Source organism: Macrosteles quadrilineatus, unplaced genomic scaffold (assembly GCF_028750875.1).
Source record: "Macrosteles quadrilineatus isolate MER2022 unplaced genomic scaffold, UCM_ALF_1.0 Scaffold_7__1_contigs__length_78375512, whole genome shotgun sequence".
Classification (NCBI taxonomy): Eukaryota; Metazoa; Arthropoda; class Insecta; order Hemiptera; family Cicadellidae; genus Macrosteles; species Macrosteles quadrilineatus.
The window spans coordinates 16,239,415-16,257,924 of record NW_026542600.1 but is presented as its reverse complement, the minus strand read 5'-3'; the positions used below and the strand labels follow the sequence as shown (position 1 = coordinate 16,257,924).

The 18,510-nt window shown below is 31.7% G+C and overlaps 1 protein-coding gene across 1 annotated transcript in view; it reads right to left on the bottom strand.

Annotated features, from left to right (window-relative positions):
- The window catches only part of LOC128998823 (uncharacterized), a 116,111-nt gene that overhangs the window by 49,240 nt on the left and 48,361 nt on the right, over window positions 1–18,510 (bottom strand). The window contains exons 7-8 of the mRNA XM_054425179.1: window positions 16,731–16,881; window positions 9,910–10,383 (exon numbers count right to left, since the gene is read on the bottom strand). Coding sequence (XP_054281154.1) covers window positions 9,910–10,383; window positions 16,731–16,881 — 625 coding nt within the window. The remainder of the gene's footprint in view (window positions 1–9,909; window positions 10,384–16,730; window positions 16,882–18,510) is intronic.

Here is an 18,510-nt window from a genome sequence, read left to right as displayed (position 1 = left end):
GTGGCTTAACAAAAATACTCCACCTTAATTTGAAATGGCTAAAAAGTTAAAATCATAAAATTATAGAATCCTGGTATGACCCATGGATCTCAGCGTCAACTTAGACAAATCCCAGAGTCCCGGGATTGGATTAAAGTCTCGGGATTGAGACTACTACGTGATGCAAAAGCCCGTCGTGAGTAGGGCTAATAGACGACATGACAGACATAATGGGATCCCTAACTCACACTGACGCAAGAACCAAATTAAGCTTCTAGTAACGAAGTAAGTAAATTATTGATGTTTGACTGAACTGGACGCCTGAGTGCTGTCTAAATAGCTCCAAAGCTCCACATATCAGGCTTATCTCAAAGTACGTAATGGTTTTTGTTCAGTATCACTGCCATTATCGGAACGTGTAGCTTTATTAGTATCAATTAGGTGTGCTTTTAGTTATACTAGTGACTGGATTGGATGAAAGTTTCTTCTTAAGCTTGATATCCTATTTGAACTCACCGGAGAATGTAATCACACATACCATTATTTGTGCTAACTGTTCGTAGTTGGGTATTTTTTTGTTCGTGTTCCAGAAGAGAGTGTTAAGGCTAACTACTGGTGTTCCAAAAACCAAATTTGTAACCAATTCTTATTAGTTTTTTACAGTTGTGCCTCCTATGTGCCTTTACTTTTTTCTTAGACGTATGTATTGTAGAAAAATACATTATCTTCCTACCTTGATTTTGATTTTCACAAGTACACTTATAACATGCTTTTGAAGACTGTTTGATTACTTTGACAAAGTCATTCTCGATATAAATTGTAAATGGCAAATTGTTAAGCTTAGTTAATCAGAAATAAAATAGTAAGTCAAATAATAACGGCTATTAGTGGGATCATCACAAGTATACAAGTAAGTATACAAATACTGTGAGTTCCACATCAGGTTTTAAGTTGTCCAAATAAACGTTTCTTTCTTATTTTATGTAACAGTATAAGCCTTAAGCCTCGCTATAGAACAAGAAGAAATTTGGTATACAAATAGATCAAAGTATTTTGTTCTTCTAACTTTGAAATTTGGTAAACAAATCAATAAACAAGTAGAATACTTCAGAACGGACTAGTATTACAGGGCATAAAGATACTTTGAAAATTGAAATCATGTATGTTTATATATTTGTCTTAGTAAGGATGTAAAATCTATAAAAGACTATGTTTATTACATGATTATGTCTTTTACTGTCATTTGAAGTCAGACCATAATAAGATCTGCAATGTAATATAGAGGATTAATATGTACAACATATGAGTGCTGTGGAAGTGATAAAACAGTCTATGCCAGTTTAGCACTAGGGATAAGCTAAACAATAGTTGGCTGCTTACAATAGGTTTTGCGTTTGACAAGTATTGCGGTTGTCCGTTTGTAAAGATAAAGTAATAATAGAAAACCAATACTGTTGTTCAGGGATGATAATGCCAAAACCAGTGTTACATTGAATATAAATTGAATAAAAGCTCCCTTTGTTCACAAAAAAGTGATATGAAGTATTAAAATGACTGTGAATTTATTTATAAATAAATTACACAAAATAAACAAACAAATTCACCAAGAAATATTAACTAAAGCTTTTGACAACTAGTTATGATATACTAGTAATGATACTAGTATAACTAGTATATGATATGTAATACCCGGAGCAATAGTAATTTTTTATATAATATGCTTTATTGGCAGATTTCAGTTTATTTGTTACTGTCATGTAGTATTTATATTATTTTTACTTGTTAGGTAACTATTTTAGATATAAAGTTTTTGAAGAACACTTGTGTTGAGGTGGGAATATTTTTATTTAATTTATTAGCTTTCATGGTTTTTTAGCAGTGATTTTATTTCATAATTTTTACCAACATTTATATACCTATAGATAGGCAAATCTTAAAAACAAATAGAATTTAGACTTTTACTTTCAGACGGTGCATACATTAGTTTTATATATACAACATATCGCATAATTTTTACCAAAATGTACAGCTTACAAAAATTTTTATTTTTAATTTTGTGTTAAGACGGTATCTAGATGTATTAGGTTATATAAACCATTTCGTGTTATAGTTTGCTAAAAATATTTGTTTTACATTATGTAAATCCGTATGCAGTTATTTAACAATTCCAGCATGCTATAATTAATTCTTGTTTTTTTGCAATAACAACTGCAAAACACTTTAAAAAAGTTTCTTTACAGGTGTATAAAGATGAAATATCGAATCCGTTAAATATTGATCAACAATTCGTCTATTGTTGCAAAATAAATGTGTCATTGTAACCTCTAAAAGACACGTCACGAATATATGTCATAATACCGGTTGTTAAAAATATGCATTGCAATCATTCATTTACTTTTAGCCATAAAAACTTCTCTATCAACGTCTCAACTGTATCTAAATATGTATACAGCGAGGATCCATGTACGTAAATGTAATATCATGTCACTTGAGGTTGTAGGCACAATATAATGTAATAATTTATCAACCAGCAACCACGAAACCTTGTATACTACATCAACGTCTCAACACTACCACCACATACGTACAGAGAGAACCACAACAATATAACATTGTGTAACCGTCTCTTGTAGTAGTTAACAAAATACATTGTTATCATATATCATCTCAAAGCCACAACACCTTGTATACTCTATCAACGTCTTAACACCAAGACCACATACGTACAGCGTGAACCACAACAATATAACATTCTGTAACTGTCTCTTGTGGTAGTTAACACAATACATTGTTATCATTCATCACCTCAAAGCCACAACACCTTGTATTATCAACATCTCAACACTATCACCACATACGTACAGGGTGAACAACAACAATATAACACCGTGTAACTGTCTCTTGTGGTAGTTAACACAATAAATTGTTATCATTCATCATCTCAAAGCCACAACTCCTTGTATATTCTATGAACGTCTCAACACTACCAACACATACATACAGCGTGAACCACAACTATATAACATCGTGTAACTGTCTCTTGTGGTAGTTAACACAATAAATTGTTATCATTCATCATCTCAAAGCCACAACTCCTTGTATATTCTATGAACGTCTCAACACTACCAACACATACGTACAGGGTGAACCACAACAATATAACATCTTGTAAATGTCTCTTGTGGTAGTTAACACAACATATTGTTATCATTCTTTGTATCAAAGCCACAACACTTGAACACCACCACATACGTGCTGTGATAGTCATAGTCACATCGTGTGCTTTCAGTCGTGAACGATAACAGTATAACGTGTTGGAACTATCTGTTGTGCAACAATATACAGTACAGTCATCATCCATCAACCTAAAGCCTCTTTGTCTTGGGTCCTCAACGTTTTAATCCATACTAAGCTATATCAATGAAGAGGACTTATCATTTTAGACACATGATATAATAAACCATATCTTATTATATTTCCATGATATCACACGTCCCTATTCTATTAGTTGTTCAATTAGTTATACATTATCAATGTTTTTGAGTTTACATCGTGGTGTTAGTTTCTCTTATTATGACATACACTCACAGCGGCAGTGATACAACAAATATTAAGTTTGGTATTCTATTTGCAAATGTACTTTTAGGTTAGAAACCATTTTTCGTCCAACTAAAACCAGAATAACTCTTAGATTTCATTTTACCTTCAATAGAAAATTAACTTTTCATATTCTCTAGCTCTATATCCATTTAGGTCTACTGTATTGGAATATCCATTTGGATATAAAACCATACGAACCTTGTATGGTTTTTGCACCCATTTTTTACATCAAGGTACCCATTTTATGATAAATAAAAAAATGATTGATTGATTAAAAACCTAAAACTATACTGAGGTTGTCACGTATTTCATGTTCATACATGATTTCTTCAAAGGTACGTTAAAGCTTAGAATCATCTCCCCAATGTGGGATGAGTCGCCTGCTTAGTATTCCCTAAGTGCGATGTTCATTTTGTCACACCCTACAGCCTTACAAGTCTTGTGCGTTAACGAATTTGACTCCCCCTAAATGAGCTATTTAATTTCACTTAGTTGTTCGCTGTTAAATAAGTTTGTTTACTGTCAACTTAGCGCAATCTAATACGTCGTGTGAAAATAATTGGTTGAAAGGTCTAGGGGAAAATCGATTCATTGCAATCCAACAGTATTGCATTACTGTTGTATGTTGAAGCATTCTTGGTGTTCATCTAAATAAAAAACAAAATCGCTCATATTTTCTTAGTAAATTGAACTAATGAATTAACATGTATTTTATAATAAAAGAAATATTGTCTGATTATTTTCATAAATCTGTCTGATTTATTATCATAGAACTATTACTTAAAAATTTTTATCCTTATAAACTTAATGCTTTACTGAAAACATAATTTTGACCCTAAAAGCCAAGATTTTCAAGAATTTTTATTGTTTGTGAAAGAGCTTTTTGCGAAGATATATCATCCCCTTTCCCATCAACTAAAGCAGCAAAAACTCCTAATCACCCTCTTTTGAAAGGCTTTGAAATACAATGTTTGCCACTTTCCATATTAGATTAATCTATTTCGGGTAAGATTATTGAAAACTGTCAGCATACATATGAGGAAGAAAAATCATTTTCCTTACAAAGACATTACACAATCTTTTTGTTATTTAAGCAATGTTTGTTTAAGCTATAATGTACTTATAGTGAGAACTAGTCTCTGTAGTATTTAATACACGAGAAAATCAACTATTGTGATTAGAACAATTGGTGTGGCAAAATAAAACGTGTTTGTGCAAGCTAACCAATTTTAATTGCACAGATTTTAGATTTGTTGAAGAATATATTTTTTAGTTTACTTTAAAGTTATTTAATTTCATTAGTGACTTAATTGTATCACTAAAACAGCAACTAAGTTACATTTTATACTTACTTTAATCTGAGTACTGTATTAAAGGTTAATGTAGAATGGAATGAATATTTTGAGTAGCTTTATTACTGGCTAAGATTATATATTTTTTTGTCAGATTCATTTACTATACTAAAAGACAGAGAGGTCTAGTCTTGAACCATAAAATTTATTGACACTTTTCAGGATTGAACCGTTGAGCACTATGGCCACTCTGCAATTCAGCTATCATTTAACTACACTATAAGTAAAATGGGATCGCTTTAAGAACAGTGAAAGCCAGTTGAGCGGAGTGATAACATTTTCTTAATATTTTAACGAAGTAAGAATTAAAACATTTTTTCTCATTTAAGGCTTGTATATCTTTTCTATTTTCACGTTTTTATGGGAAAATATACGTGTTTTTCTAAGATAGTGACATTCATCTAGGGGTTCTAGGCCTGAATTCTCTATTCTCAAACATTTAACACAACCCATCTGCTGTAGTTCAAGATGGAAATTATCAGAAATGTCTAGTAATAGACGATACAATAAAGGATAATAAGGGGGCAGAGATTTGCTCTGAGAACACGTTTATGTGCTCTATGAGTATTTTTTTGCTCAATAATATTCATCCAAATTACTTTGAATGTTTATCTCAAATATGTAGATTTTTTTGTAAGCAGCTGTCGATTGCATTTTTGTCGTGGTTATTTGTAACTAACATGGCAACTCAAATGGCTAATGTAAAAATTTACATTCATGTTAAACATACATGTTTATGTTGAACATACATGTTTATGTTGAACATACATGTTTATGTTGAACATACATGTTTATGTTGAACATACATGTTTATGTTGAAATAAAATTTGTTTTTGCAGAAGGAGTTGTTTCCACATTTACTAATGATGAATGCTTACGGGTGTGAAAATTTTTTACCAACAAAGTTAATGGTATGTTTACTTCTCAAATATACTGTAGGATTTAGATTTATGTCATCCTTTTGAATCAGCTAAATTGCATAGCTTATTGTAATATGTTTAAAACGTTGATAACAAATCTTAGAACATAACATAGGATTAGACAGAGCAAGCGACATCAGCGCACTCGAACGTCGCCAACACGAAACACTCGTCAAACCTTCCAATAGGATGAGATGCTTACTTGCTCGGCTTAAAGTCAATAGTAAACCATCGTGTGTCTAATAGCCTATTTATACGAACGTGGATTCAGAGAATACTAATTGTTTGACAACAGCTTATTTGTATTCTACTCTTAACCCCCATTTACATAAGATCTATATAATTGTTCGCTGAATAAGTAATTTGGTAAAGTGTGTCAACATTAATGCAGTAAACTGTTTCCACTAGAAATACACATCAAAAGAGGGTTCAAGAATATAAGGAGTCACTTTTGCACCATTTAAAGGTAATAGTAAAACAAACGTTTTCTTTTAGTCCATTAAAATAAATACTTATCAGACTATTGCTTACTAGTTAAACAGCTGATTCAAATTGTTCATTTCAACAGTTATTGTTACATTATTAAACACAGTTTAGTCAACAACAGCGCACTCATTTCTAACATGTATCATACTTCAAACCAGTAACTATAGTATTTTCAGTCAATGGTAGTAAAACTTGCTTATAATAGCCTATTCATAGCTTTGTACAAGTTACTTGTAAAACAGAAGATTTAAATTATTTGTTTTGGTTCTAATCTAGAATTAATAAAGAAAATCTGTACAATACTGTACATATTTGATCAGCAATGGTTTTGAAATTCCCTGTAAGACCCTCTGTGTATTATTTGTTAAATAGTCACCAGAATAAATTTCTCCTTTGTACTGTATTTCTTATATTTGCTTGTTTATAAATACATGCTATGATGCATTTGTTTACATACACGGTGTTATTTCGTAGCCGTCGTGACAAAACATAAGGTAAATATTAAAATAAGATACAAAATATCAATTAGTTTTTAATTATTGTATAGCCATTATGATATTGAAATTCGTTTCACCGATTGTCGAACTAGCTTTGTAAATTTGAAATTTGAAATATTGTCAGCCGTTTTTATGTGATGACGTAAGAAAGTTTGCATTGAAGTCGATTCTAAAGAACTTCACTTTACTTAGATAATTTATTTTATAGTACCCATGTAGTGGCTTTAAAATATAATCTTAAAAAAATTCCTGAAGGGAATTGTATGGGCCTTATACCTGGTTTTTTGGTGATTTTTACCCAACTTCTTTTACAATTTTCCAATGGCCTGACTTTATCGATGGTAACTAATTTTTAAATATACATCCGGTTGTACAGTAAACACAATTGGCAAAAATATTCATGCATTTTAAATCCTTATTCACCTTCTCACTCACGGATATCATAAGAACTGCATATGAACCTAGTTAAAAGTTGAACTTGAGTTCTCAGTCTGCAATAAGACGTGATTTAGAGCGATTTTAAACCGTACGTTAACTCTTATGTACACAAATCACATGCACTATAAAAATGTATTTCAGGGCATTTTCGTTTGATTTTCTGGTAGTTTCACAAGTTTAATAACTGGTGGTTGGATTACAGGGCTTCTATCCTTGAGATCCGGGTTCAAATTGCGCCAATCACCATCGACTTTTGCTATTTTTTATAATGAACGTAATCAAAGCGTTTGAGCCCGAAGTGTTCAAATAAAAACGATTCACCAGTGCAATATTTATGAGGAATAGAATAAATTATGTGTTTTGAGTAACCTACTGCTGATAAATAGTTATCTACTAATAATTGGATATGAAATATACTTTCAGTGGAGTTTTGTTTCCAATAAAAGCTGTCTTTTTACACCTTCCACCCTTTGGCTTTGGCTAGATCGTTTACTTTATTGGATTATTCTAGACTAAGGAAACTCCAAGCTTTGGCGGGTGTTAAACAATAAGATATCATAGCTTGTAGCTATCAAGAATTAATATTTCAGTGAATATTTTTATAAAACTGCTACAGTAACTCCAAGGTGTATTGTACCTAAATATTGTTATATTAAATTAATATACACTTATATCATAGTAGAAAGTATCGGTTTAATTTATCCGTTCAGAATCATTCATAAGTATTTATAAATTAATGTTAACAAGAAGAATGCGATGTTCTATCTACGTCAATAAAAAGATAAAATATACAAAGTAGCAGTATTCAACTGAAAGTTTTAGTGGTATCAAGTGTTATTCTCGTCTAAACTGTAATTTGTCAATTTGCATGGATTAAACATTCCCTTAAAATCCTAGAGAATATGTAAAAAAAAATTAATTGTCTAGATACGTGGTAACATTGTATACGTACTGCCACAGTGTGTTATAAATTATCTTTCTGATCAGATCAACAAGGGAAACTTAGAACCAAGATTTTAAAGGTAATAGCTTAATCATACTTAGCTAAACTGCATGAGAATGCATCTCATTTTACGAGTCCAATATATTAATATTTAAACGCTTTTATATATTTTGTGACACTTTTTCTTGAGTCAACAAAAGTTGACCGATCAGTTTAAGTGGAGATGGCAATGAAATTTAGTCAAAATCATATCGATTAGTCTAAAAATGCGATACAAATTCCTACAATTTAAATTTGAATTAATTGCAATTCGTAAAAAATTCGTTCAGGGAAGGGAATGCGGAAAATATGCGATTGGAAAAATGGTTGCTTGATTTTATTCCAACACAAATTGGCAATAAAAATAAGATCTCTTTTAACTCAGCCGTGCAACCTGTAATCGGCAATTTCGGAAGCCTCTGCAATCGCGCTATCATCAGTATTTCTTCCAAAGAATCTTTTACGACTTTCTTTTGTTGCAAAGAGGAGTTAAGTTCAAATAGTAATCGATCCATTAGGTATATGTTAAAAACGAAAAATGTTGAATGTTTAATTTTGCCATTCATAATAACTGTCCCAAAACAAACTAATGAAATTAAAATACTTCACAATCTATCTAATTTATCTAATCGTTGTTGTTATTGCCTGATGTAAAGTTACCGTCATTACTGCTTGTTACTTGTTACCATTATTACTAGGCATAGTCTTCTTGTTGTTATTTATTGTAGTTTTCAGGTCCCACTCATGTATTTATTGCCAGCTTCCTTATTTATTATTATTGCACGATTTGTGTAACCACTGATATTAACTTATTATTTGCTACTTATGTATTATGTATTCAGGTATAGTTCAACTATAGTTCATAGTTTGACAAAATTGTATTAATGGAGAAACCGTTGGAATAAATAAATAAATAAATAAATAAATAAACAATATTACGAAATACCCTCAACATGTACTAAACTAGTGCTAAAGCCCCACCTTAAACCCCACTAATGGCTTTTACCCATGTTTTAATGCAATTATTCGATCATTTTGAGTTGTAATTAAGTTGCTCTATGAATCAGCCAATGAATCTACTTATGAACTAATGTATGACCTAATGAACCCATACCATTTAAATGTTTAGCATAATATATTTTTTATTTGGTTTAAAAACTTACCTTTGTTATCAATTGTTGTGTAAAGTGCTTCTATATCGGTGGTTACAGACTTCACAGTTAAATGAATCTTTTGGTCATTACAAATATATATAAAAAAACTACTACATAACTTATATTCAAACTAGTCGGCTTTTGGAGAATCATAAAGTTAACCTTGAAGCGTTATTACTATTCTTAATTGAGATAAGGTGCTAGTGAGAGTACTTTAAGCAATAAATGAGATAAAGACGAGCTCAGAATGAAGTGAGTGAGATAAGTTGTATAGCAGCTGTCTTTTCTTAACTAAGAACTCTTCTTTGGATAGAACCATTTATCAAAAGCCTAAAGATCAAGGACAACTAGGTCCACTTTCCAACAATCAAAAAGACATTGAATTTTTTCAGGATTTAACTGGTGACAATTTTTCAACGAATTTACTATACAGTAATCGCAACGAGAAATATGTTTATATACTACTCATACATACATAACAAATGAAAATGATGAACTTACCTTGAGGAACCTGGGAAACCTGAGGATGGGGTTGACACCAATATTAAACTGGATGAGGTCTAGAGGCAGAAGAGCAATTAGGTCCAACAGGAAGGCTCTGGACTTGATGTAGTGACCGGCAAGTTTCTTGGAGTCGTACACCATGAGTCCCTGCTCCAGGTACCCGGTCCGAAACTGCACAACCACGTCTAGCACGAACACCACGTCCGTGAACATGTCACAAGCGAACCAGAACCTCGTGGCGGAGTCTTGCAGTTCGGGGAAGCTCTGACGAACTATCAGAGTCCATAGGTTATACAGCACACAGATGGCCACCAACATGAGCCAGTAGAAGTAGAAATTCTCGTCCGGATTGACCACGGTGCGCGGATGTCTCTTGGCCCTTCGCCTCCGCTTGCGCCGTTGACGCTGATCTTCCGTGATTCCACTTTGGGAACCAGAGGCTTCGCCGTCGTCCCCCGTGTCCATCGTCTCCTGGAACACGATAGGAATTAGAGAATTGTGAAAGTATACACTCTAGTACGTATATATAGGAAGTAGATATAGAGGGATGGTTATAGATTTGAGGTAGAGATTATGCGTTAGGAAGCAGATGTAGGAAGTAGAAGTGAAACATCAAAAGGCATGTACCCTTTTGAAATACAGTATTATGGATGTAACATACTCTATTGGCTGATTATCCTTTTGGATCAGCTCAAGACGATTTGAAAGTTAGTATGTTTGTGTCTAGTTACGATTTATTACTTTGAAATAATATTTTTATTTATAGGTAATGGTACTGGCGTTACACAATTACAACCAGACATAAAGATATAATTATAATGAGAATCATCACCAAAGGGTAAACTACAAAACGTAGAATCTCCCCAAAATTTAAATAAAACATTCTTGACAGTATGTCTCTCGGACATCATAACACGAAACATCTACACAATAACCCCGCCGCAGCCAACCTGTAGACTAAGGTGATTTCCATTTGTCTCAGATTTAAACCAAAATGTTTCCTTAATCATGTCAGTTTCATTCCGTTTTTAAATGACGTTAGCTATAACAAGTACTTGGTTTGCTACTACAAGGAAGGTAATGATGTGTGTTTTAGTGAATTGGAGCTTTGTATTAAATAAACAACATTTGCCATACAGTATTTAGTAAAAATATATAACCAAACAAGCAAAATATAACATTAAATTTATCCTCGATTACAATAAAATAGGAATACAAATTAACATGATTTCAAATTTTCTCCGTTACCATTAAGCGTACATCAACCCTTGAGAGTAATAAATTATTGTGTTTTAACATATACAAAATGTTTTAGAAATTAATTGCAAAGTTTTAATTCTAGGTTCAAAAATGGTATAATCAATTTTTACCCCTAAAAACCCCATTTCCATAGTCCAATCATGCTGGGTTACAAACTAGGTTAAAACAAAGTGGGTTTATAACGTTTGTACCAAGTTTCATTAAGTTCGGATCATTTTACTCATGTTATCGTGCTATTACTTTTCTTTTTCTAATAATGACAATTATAGTAAACAAAATACAGGGTTATTCAAAATGAATGACCCAGTTTTAACGCTTTATAACTTTTAAACTATTAAACTTACCGCTATAAAATACACATCAAACGAAAAAGCAACTCAAAGAGTTTACTCCTTCCAAAGACACATCATTTAACAAAATCGATCCAATGGATCTGTAGATTTAATTGTACAAAGTTAAAAAGTAATCTCCAACTTTTTTTACCACTAGAAATTTGGAGGTTACTTGACTTTTTTGCAAATAACTTTTAAATGGTGAGGAAATTGACCAAAGTGGAAGGTAATATTCCGAAAGAGAATACAATTCCCTACAATCTACTATTATGCATTTTTTGAAAATACTCAAGAAAGGTACCAAAAATTGCCTCAAAAAGAAAAAGAAAATTGAAAATCCCTGTCTTCAATGAGACAATAAACATAGCAAACATTAAATTTCACACTTTTTTATTTTAAGCCAAATTTAGGCTACATTTATTGAGTATTTTCAAGATATGCGTATAGTAGATTGTAGGAAATTTTATTCTCTTTCGGAATATTACCTTCCACTTTGGTCGATTTCCTCACCATTTAAAAGTTATTTGCAAAAACGTCAAGTAACCTCCAAATTTCTAGTGGTAAAAAAAGTTGGAGATTACTTTTTAACTTTGTACAATTAAATCTACAGTTCTGCTGGATCGATTTTGTTAAATGATGTGTCTTTGGAAGGCATAAACTCTTTGAATTGCTTTTTCGTTTGATGTGTATTTTATAGCGGTAAGTTTAATCGTATAAAAATTATAAAGCATTAAAAATGGGTCCATCATTTAGAATAACCCTGTATATTACCTACTGTAAGCTAATGCTGATCTGTTGAGCTTTAGAGCTATTTAGGCAGCACTCACTCATCCAATCCAGTCTAACATCAATAATGTCAATAAGTCTTATATCGTTACTAGAGGCTTAATTTGGTTCTTGCGTTGGTGTGAGTTAGTGAACCCATTACGTATGTCATGTCGTCTATTAGGACTACCCACGCTCGGACAGGCCTCTGCATCACTAATTGCTTATTTGGAAAACGTCCGTTGGAAAAAGGGAAAACTATGCTTACTATGTTGACCACCTTTGATAACCGGCTTGTTTCAACTATGATTTTCATAAAGTCTGATTTGGATAATTTTGAGTCCTCAATAAAAACCGGCTCTAGAATTTACCATGAAAGAAGAATTCATCTTACTGTATTTAGAGGAAATAGGACTTAACATCGTTACATTTAAAGCTGAAGACGGTTAAATTGTGTTTTCTGTTTTACAAAATACTGTATTTAGATTTGTTTATAATCTTGCATTATTGCTGGATTTCCTGCTAAAATATATGGTTTAAAATAACTACTCGTCTTTCTCTTATCCTCCCCATATATTATTTACCTGCAAGAATTTTCTTCCCATTTCTTTCGCTTCCGTTCGCGTCTTTTAGTTCTGAAAATTATATTCATGAACCCACTTGAAAGAGTTAAGTATAATGACGTAAACATTGTTTTATCATCAAAGACAGATAATATTTATTTCTACTGAAGATTTTTACTATCAGTCTTAAGGCAAAATTTCATAATTTCAAAGAGATTTAAAATAAAAAAATATGTATACTCGTACATGAGATCGCTCCCATTAAATTATAAAAAAAGTTTTAGTATAATTTGACACATTTGTTTATTGTTGGTAGACCGTTGGTTGGAGTAATAAAAAATTTAAGTCGTAATGTTACTAACCTTGGGTGCAAAACTGCACTAAATCAATCCCGTACTGATGGTAGACAATTTTATTTTTGCAACAATTCGCTGTTATATCTGTGCCGGAGTCAAAGTTTTTTACTTTTTGTTTTTACCCTCAAGGAAAGGTTACTGAACGCAGTGGGGCGAGAGATGGCCAGGGTCATATTAGTGTTTTCCCTCCTTTATGTAATTTACATATTAATAAGGGTTAAAGTCCTGCATTGTTATGACATGTTTACTACAACTAGTCACTGTGTCATATTGTTGCATAACAGATCCAATAACCATGTTGTCAGATGTTGGCCATATTTTCTTTATTAGTTTGTTCCATTGCAAATTATCAGTTACTCAAAAACACTACATTATACCGGGTGTTTCAAAATGACTCACCCGGTTTTAACGCTTTATAACTTTTATACTATTAAACTTACCGCTATAAAATACACATCAAATGAAAAAGCAACTCAAAGAGTTTATGCCTACCAAAGACACATTATTTAGTAAAATCGATCCAGCAGAACTGTAGATTTAATTGTACAAAGTTAAAAAGTAATCTCCAACTTTTTTTAACACTAGAAATTTGGAGGTTACTTGACGTTTTTGCAAATAACTTTTAAATAGTGAGGAAATCGACCAAAGTGGAAGGTAATATTCCGAAAGAGAATAAAATTTCCTACAATCTACAATTATGCATTTCTTTAAAATACTTAATAAATGTAGCCTAAATTTGCCTTAAAATAAAAAAGTGTGAAATTTAATGTTTGCTATGTCTATTGTCCACATTGAAGACAGGAATTTTCAATTTTTTTTCATTTTTAAGCAATTTTTGGTACCTTTCTTGAGTATTTTCAAAAAATGCATAATAGTAGATTGTAGGAAATTTTATTCTCTTTCGGAATATTACCTTCCACTTTGGTCGATTTCCTCACCATTTAAAAGTTATTTGCAAAAACGTCAAGTAACCTCCAAATTTCTAGTGTTAAAAAAAGTTGGAGATTACTTTTTAACTTTGTACAATTAAATCTACAGTTCTGCTGGATCGATTTTATTAAATAATGTGTCTTCGGTAGGCATAAACTCTTTGAGTTGCTTTTTCGTTTGATGCGTATTTTATAGCGGTAAGTTTAATAGTATAAAAGTTATAAAGCGTTGAAACCGGGTGAGTCATTTTGAAACACCCCGTATTATTGTAAATATTAAAATCTTCAATATAAGGTTTATTACAAAATGTCAAAAAATTATCTATTCCTCAAATTATATTTAATTTTTACAAAGTTTTAAAAAAATATACCAGAATAGCTGGCATATTACACCTGGGTACCGATAAGCATGCTAACTTATTGATAGTCTATACAATTAAATTGAAGTTGTGTTATATAATGAAACAGCTGATTCGCTAGGCCCCTAAAAGTGATTGCTTTGATACTAAGGTTGTCTCGTACTAGTGAGATAAAACTATAGTTTAGAAAATTATAGCTTTTGGAAGAGTACATTTATAATGTATTGATAGGATTAGTGTCATAAGAAAATACCTATCAAGACCGCATTAAATGTATACTTTCTACTCGTTCGTAGCAAATTAAAGTCATCCACCAAGTTATTTATTACTGTATACTAATCAATAGGTGTTTTGGATTCTAGGCTATGTTTTCTAAAAAGGGACTAGGTTTACAAAATTAAAATGTTGGACTATCAAACGAACTGTTCATCGTTTAACAAAACTGTCTTTGTAACACTTTTTTATAACGTGTAGTTCTCTTTGCTTTATGAAAAACTAGTTTTGGTTGATTATAAAGTATTTATAATCAAGTATTATTTACACAAAACTTTCAATTTTTTTTTAATACTTTTTCGTCATACTGCAGAAAAAACAGCCGTTTTAATTCATGCGTTGCGAGTCTAAAAAAGCTCTTTTATTCCATAGGGTGTAAATCGTTTTTTGTGGAATTAGTGTGCGAAGTGAGACTTTGCACTCGCGCTGCACATTATATTTTTCCAACAGTTACAATAAATTATATAAATAATTAGTCTTTCAAACACCACACGACACTTTATTAGGTTAGCTTAAATCCAAGCGTTGAACGAAATGGGAAACGCTGCACAAGCTGATCGTAGTCGTAGTATCTTAGAGTGTTGTCAACTTATTTTCAAGCGTACACGTATTTCGTGTCTAATAAAAGCACTCGGATTTGTGTTGTTTGGTTGGAATACTGGAGAGCGGAAAAAATGAGTGCGGCAAAAGGTTAGAGTTCGACAAAAGTGAGTAAATACAGCAATTAGCTACTTGGCGTACTATAATCGTTATAAACGTTTAAAAACGTAATAAAAAAAACATTTTTACTTTTAAATTATTTTCAACCCTAGCTCATTTTCGAACTTGTGTTCGTGCCAAAAAGAGTCACTTAACGCTAGTGATGAAATATACTATTAGGTGTCAAAGACTTATCCACATTCTGATTGTTATTAATTGACAAAACAATGACGAAACACTTCAAATGTTTAAACATATGTTGCATACCAATTCCTCACCAAATGTAAACAATATAGAATTTTTTTAACTGTTTATTAAAACGTGTATATAAATTTGTAGTCTTACCTGTATTGAAAATACACGCTAACTTATAACAAAATTAATAATTGGAATCTGTTATCCATATAACACAAAATCATTTATGTTTTAAGCATTTGTAAAATGGTTTTCAAGGAGTGTAGTAATTAAAACACTATGACGTGTTGAAGTCACTGACTCTTCTTAGAATGTTAAATAGATTCCAACAGAGTCATTCCTTCTTGGAAGGCATCGCTGTGTAGTTGGTAAACAAAGCTACCACTGCTAATTACTCACTACGACGAAACAATCTTAGTGGATTTGCGAGATGTTTTAAGAATATAATAAACAATATTTAAAATGCTTATTAAAAGGCATAAAATGAATTAAATAAATTTAAGAAATCTTAGTTAAATTGATTAAGTAAAACACTCACTATTTGGACTTTACAACAAATAAGTATCGTTAAAGTATGTTCATTGGTAATGATCATACTATAAAATGACTATAAAAATACTATAAAACGTATATTATTAAATATTTTAGATATAAAACATTTTAAAGTCAGAAAATCGTATCCTATAGGATATGATTTCCGATTAGTCACTCAAATAAAAGAAAATTGCACATGTGGAGGTATTTCCATTATTAGAAATGATTTACTCAATTTTTGTTGTAACGCAATAAATATTGTGATTGATTTTTGTATAATGCTATGTATGTTTCCTTACTATACATCCATACGATCCATACTATACGATTTCTTCTTAGTTACACTAGTATAATAATGGAAAAAAATCCTTGCTCCTCTCCTTTCTAAGGGTTGGAAATATAGTGTAAAAAGATGCAAAACAGATGTTTTATTCAGTCGCAATTAAACTCACCATAGCAAAATATGTACCGTACAGTTTTATATTTGTTTGAGCATGGATGAAAAACAAACAAAAAAATAATCTAAAAGTTAACAGGATATTAAGTGATTTACCTGGGTTTCCGGCACTTGTCTGGTTGAGAACCTTTTCAGAAAGGAATCCTCTCGTTTTAGGGGAGGTTTTGATTTTTGGATTGTCGAGGATATCGCCCCAGAGAGCTGCACGGTCGTCCTCAATTTCATCCATCTTTGGTTGCTTTTGCTCCTGCAAAAAACATTTTGTAAAAGAAATTGCAAAAAATCTTTTCATAAATACACGTAACGTTTACAAAAAGTACCATGACAGTTAAACAATTATTTATGCTAAATATTATGAACTTATTATAATAATTTTGAATTCATAAATGTATTCAAGTTTTGTTTTATTATGGTATGATACAAATATTTTTTTCAGGTTTGGAGATCTACACAACTTAGAATGTCTTTGAAATAGAAAATTTAAACCCGGGTTGAAACTTTTCTTAACGGCAATGAATAACCGTAAACCTATCACATTTTTCAAATGGTAATTTTTGTGTGCCGATCCTTGCTATTGTGAGATGGAGGTTGCTAATTTTCCTCGGTTTTCTTGCTAAAGACCCTGTTAGTATGGGGCTATTTAATCACGAGTTCCATCTAAATTGTTCAAGTTCATAAGGCTTGAAATGTTTGATATAATGATTTTAAATTTGTACTGAGTTTTGTAGATACTAGTTTAGTTTACAAAATTTTGAAAAGGCATGAGATTGTAGCTCTTAAACATTCAACAATTATGTATTGTACATGCTGGGAGAGGCAAAAAATGAAATATTATGATTGAAAATAAAACCATTGTGTAGGCTATTTACTTTCTCTCTAACAATTTACTGCTGATTTACTATAATAAATAATTGTTAACGTGTTTTCGAACGCAGACTAAACGTTTCTGTTCGTTGTTTGGAATTGCTCACCACCTAAAACTTGCTTAGGATATTCGGGATCTAAAACGTCAAATTAGGGTTAAAACTGGATTTTTCGTAGAGATGCAGCATTAAAATCAACTCACTCTTTATTTTGACCAAAAAGGTACAGTGCTAGATGAAGGTTTTAGCTGTTGATCAACTCATTATATGTAATGGATATCAGGAGTTTACAAATTGAAATATGTATTAACACCAAACAATATCTAAGTGTTTACGATGAAAAGTCTCTAAAGGCCATTAATCGATTTACTGTGTGAAGTTATGACAAATGTTGTGTTTCGTTGTGTAATATAAACACCAAACTCATAAAAATCCAGTTGAAAACCATGGTATTGACAAATTGGAGTAGGTACCAATGATATGCCAATATTTATTAAAGATTTATTTTGATATATGTGCACAGTGGGTTACTTGACTGATACTGAAAATTTGTTTGATGGCTGTCTTTCGCAGCAGCCAAAGCTCTACATTAATGCGACATGTCAACTCATATATTATAATATGTTTGTTTATCGACTTTATGAGTACATTTACATAATCTCATAGAAAATGATCCTTTAGCGTAAGATTATTTTCCGCTGAGTGTTGTTCTAGGGTTGTTTAAAAAAATGATGTGGTAATAGAATGTAAAAAAAAATTAACACTACATAGCTCTCACTATTTCTAAAAATTTATTCCCAGTTAATGCCATTTAACCACAAAAATCATACGACTCAGTAGTTAAGGTTCGGGTTGTATCTATATGTGGTCATTGTATTTTATACATTGGGGAAATTCATAATGAAAGAACCCATACGGAAACCATGTAAGACTCAAGATCCGATAAACCTTCAAAGGGGTAGGGAAAACCAGGCTGGAACCCAGATGACTTTAAGCCTGAACCATTCGCCTTG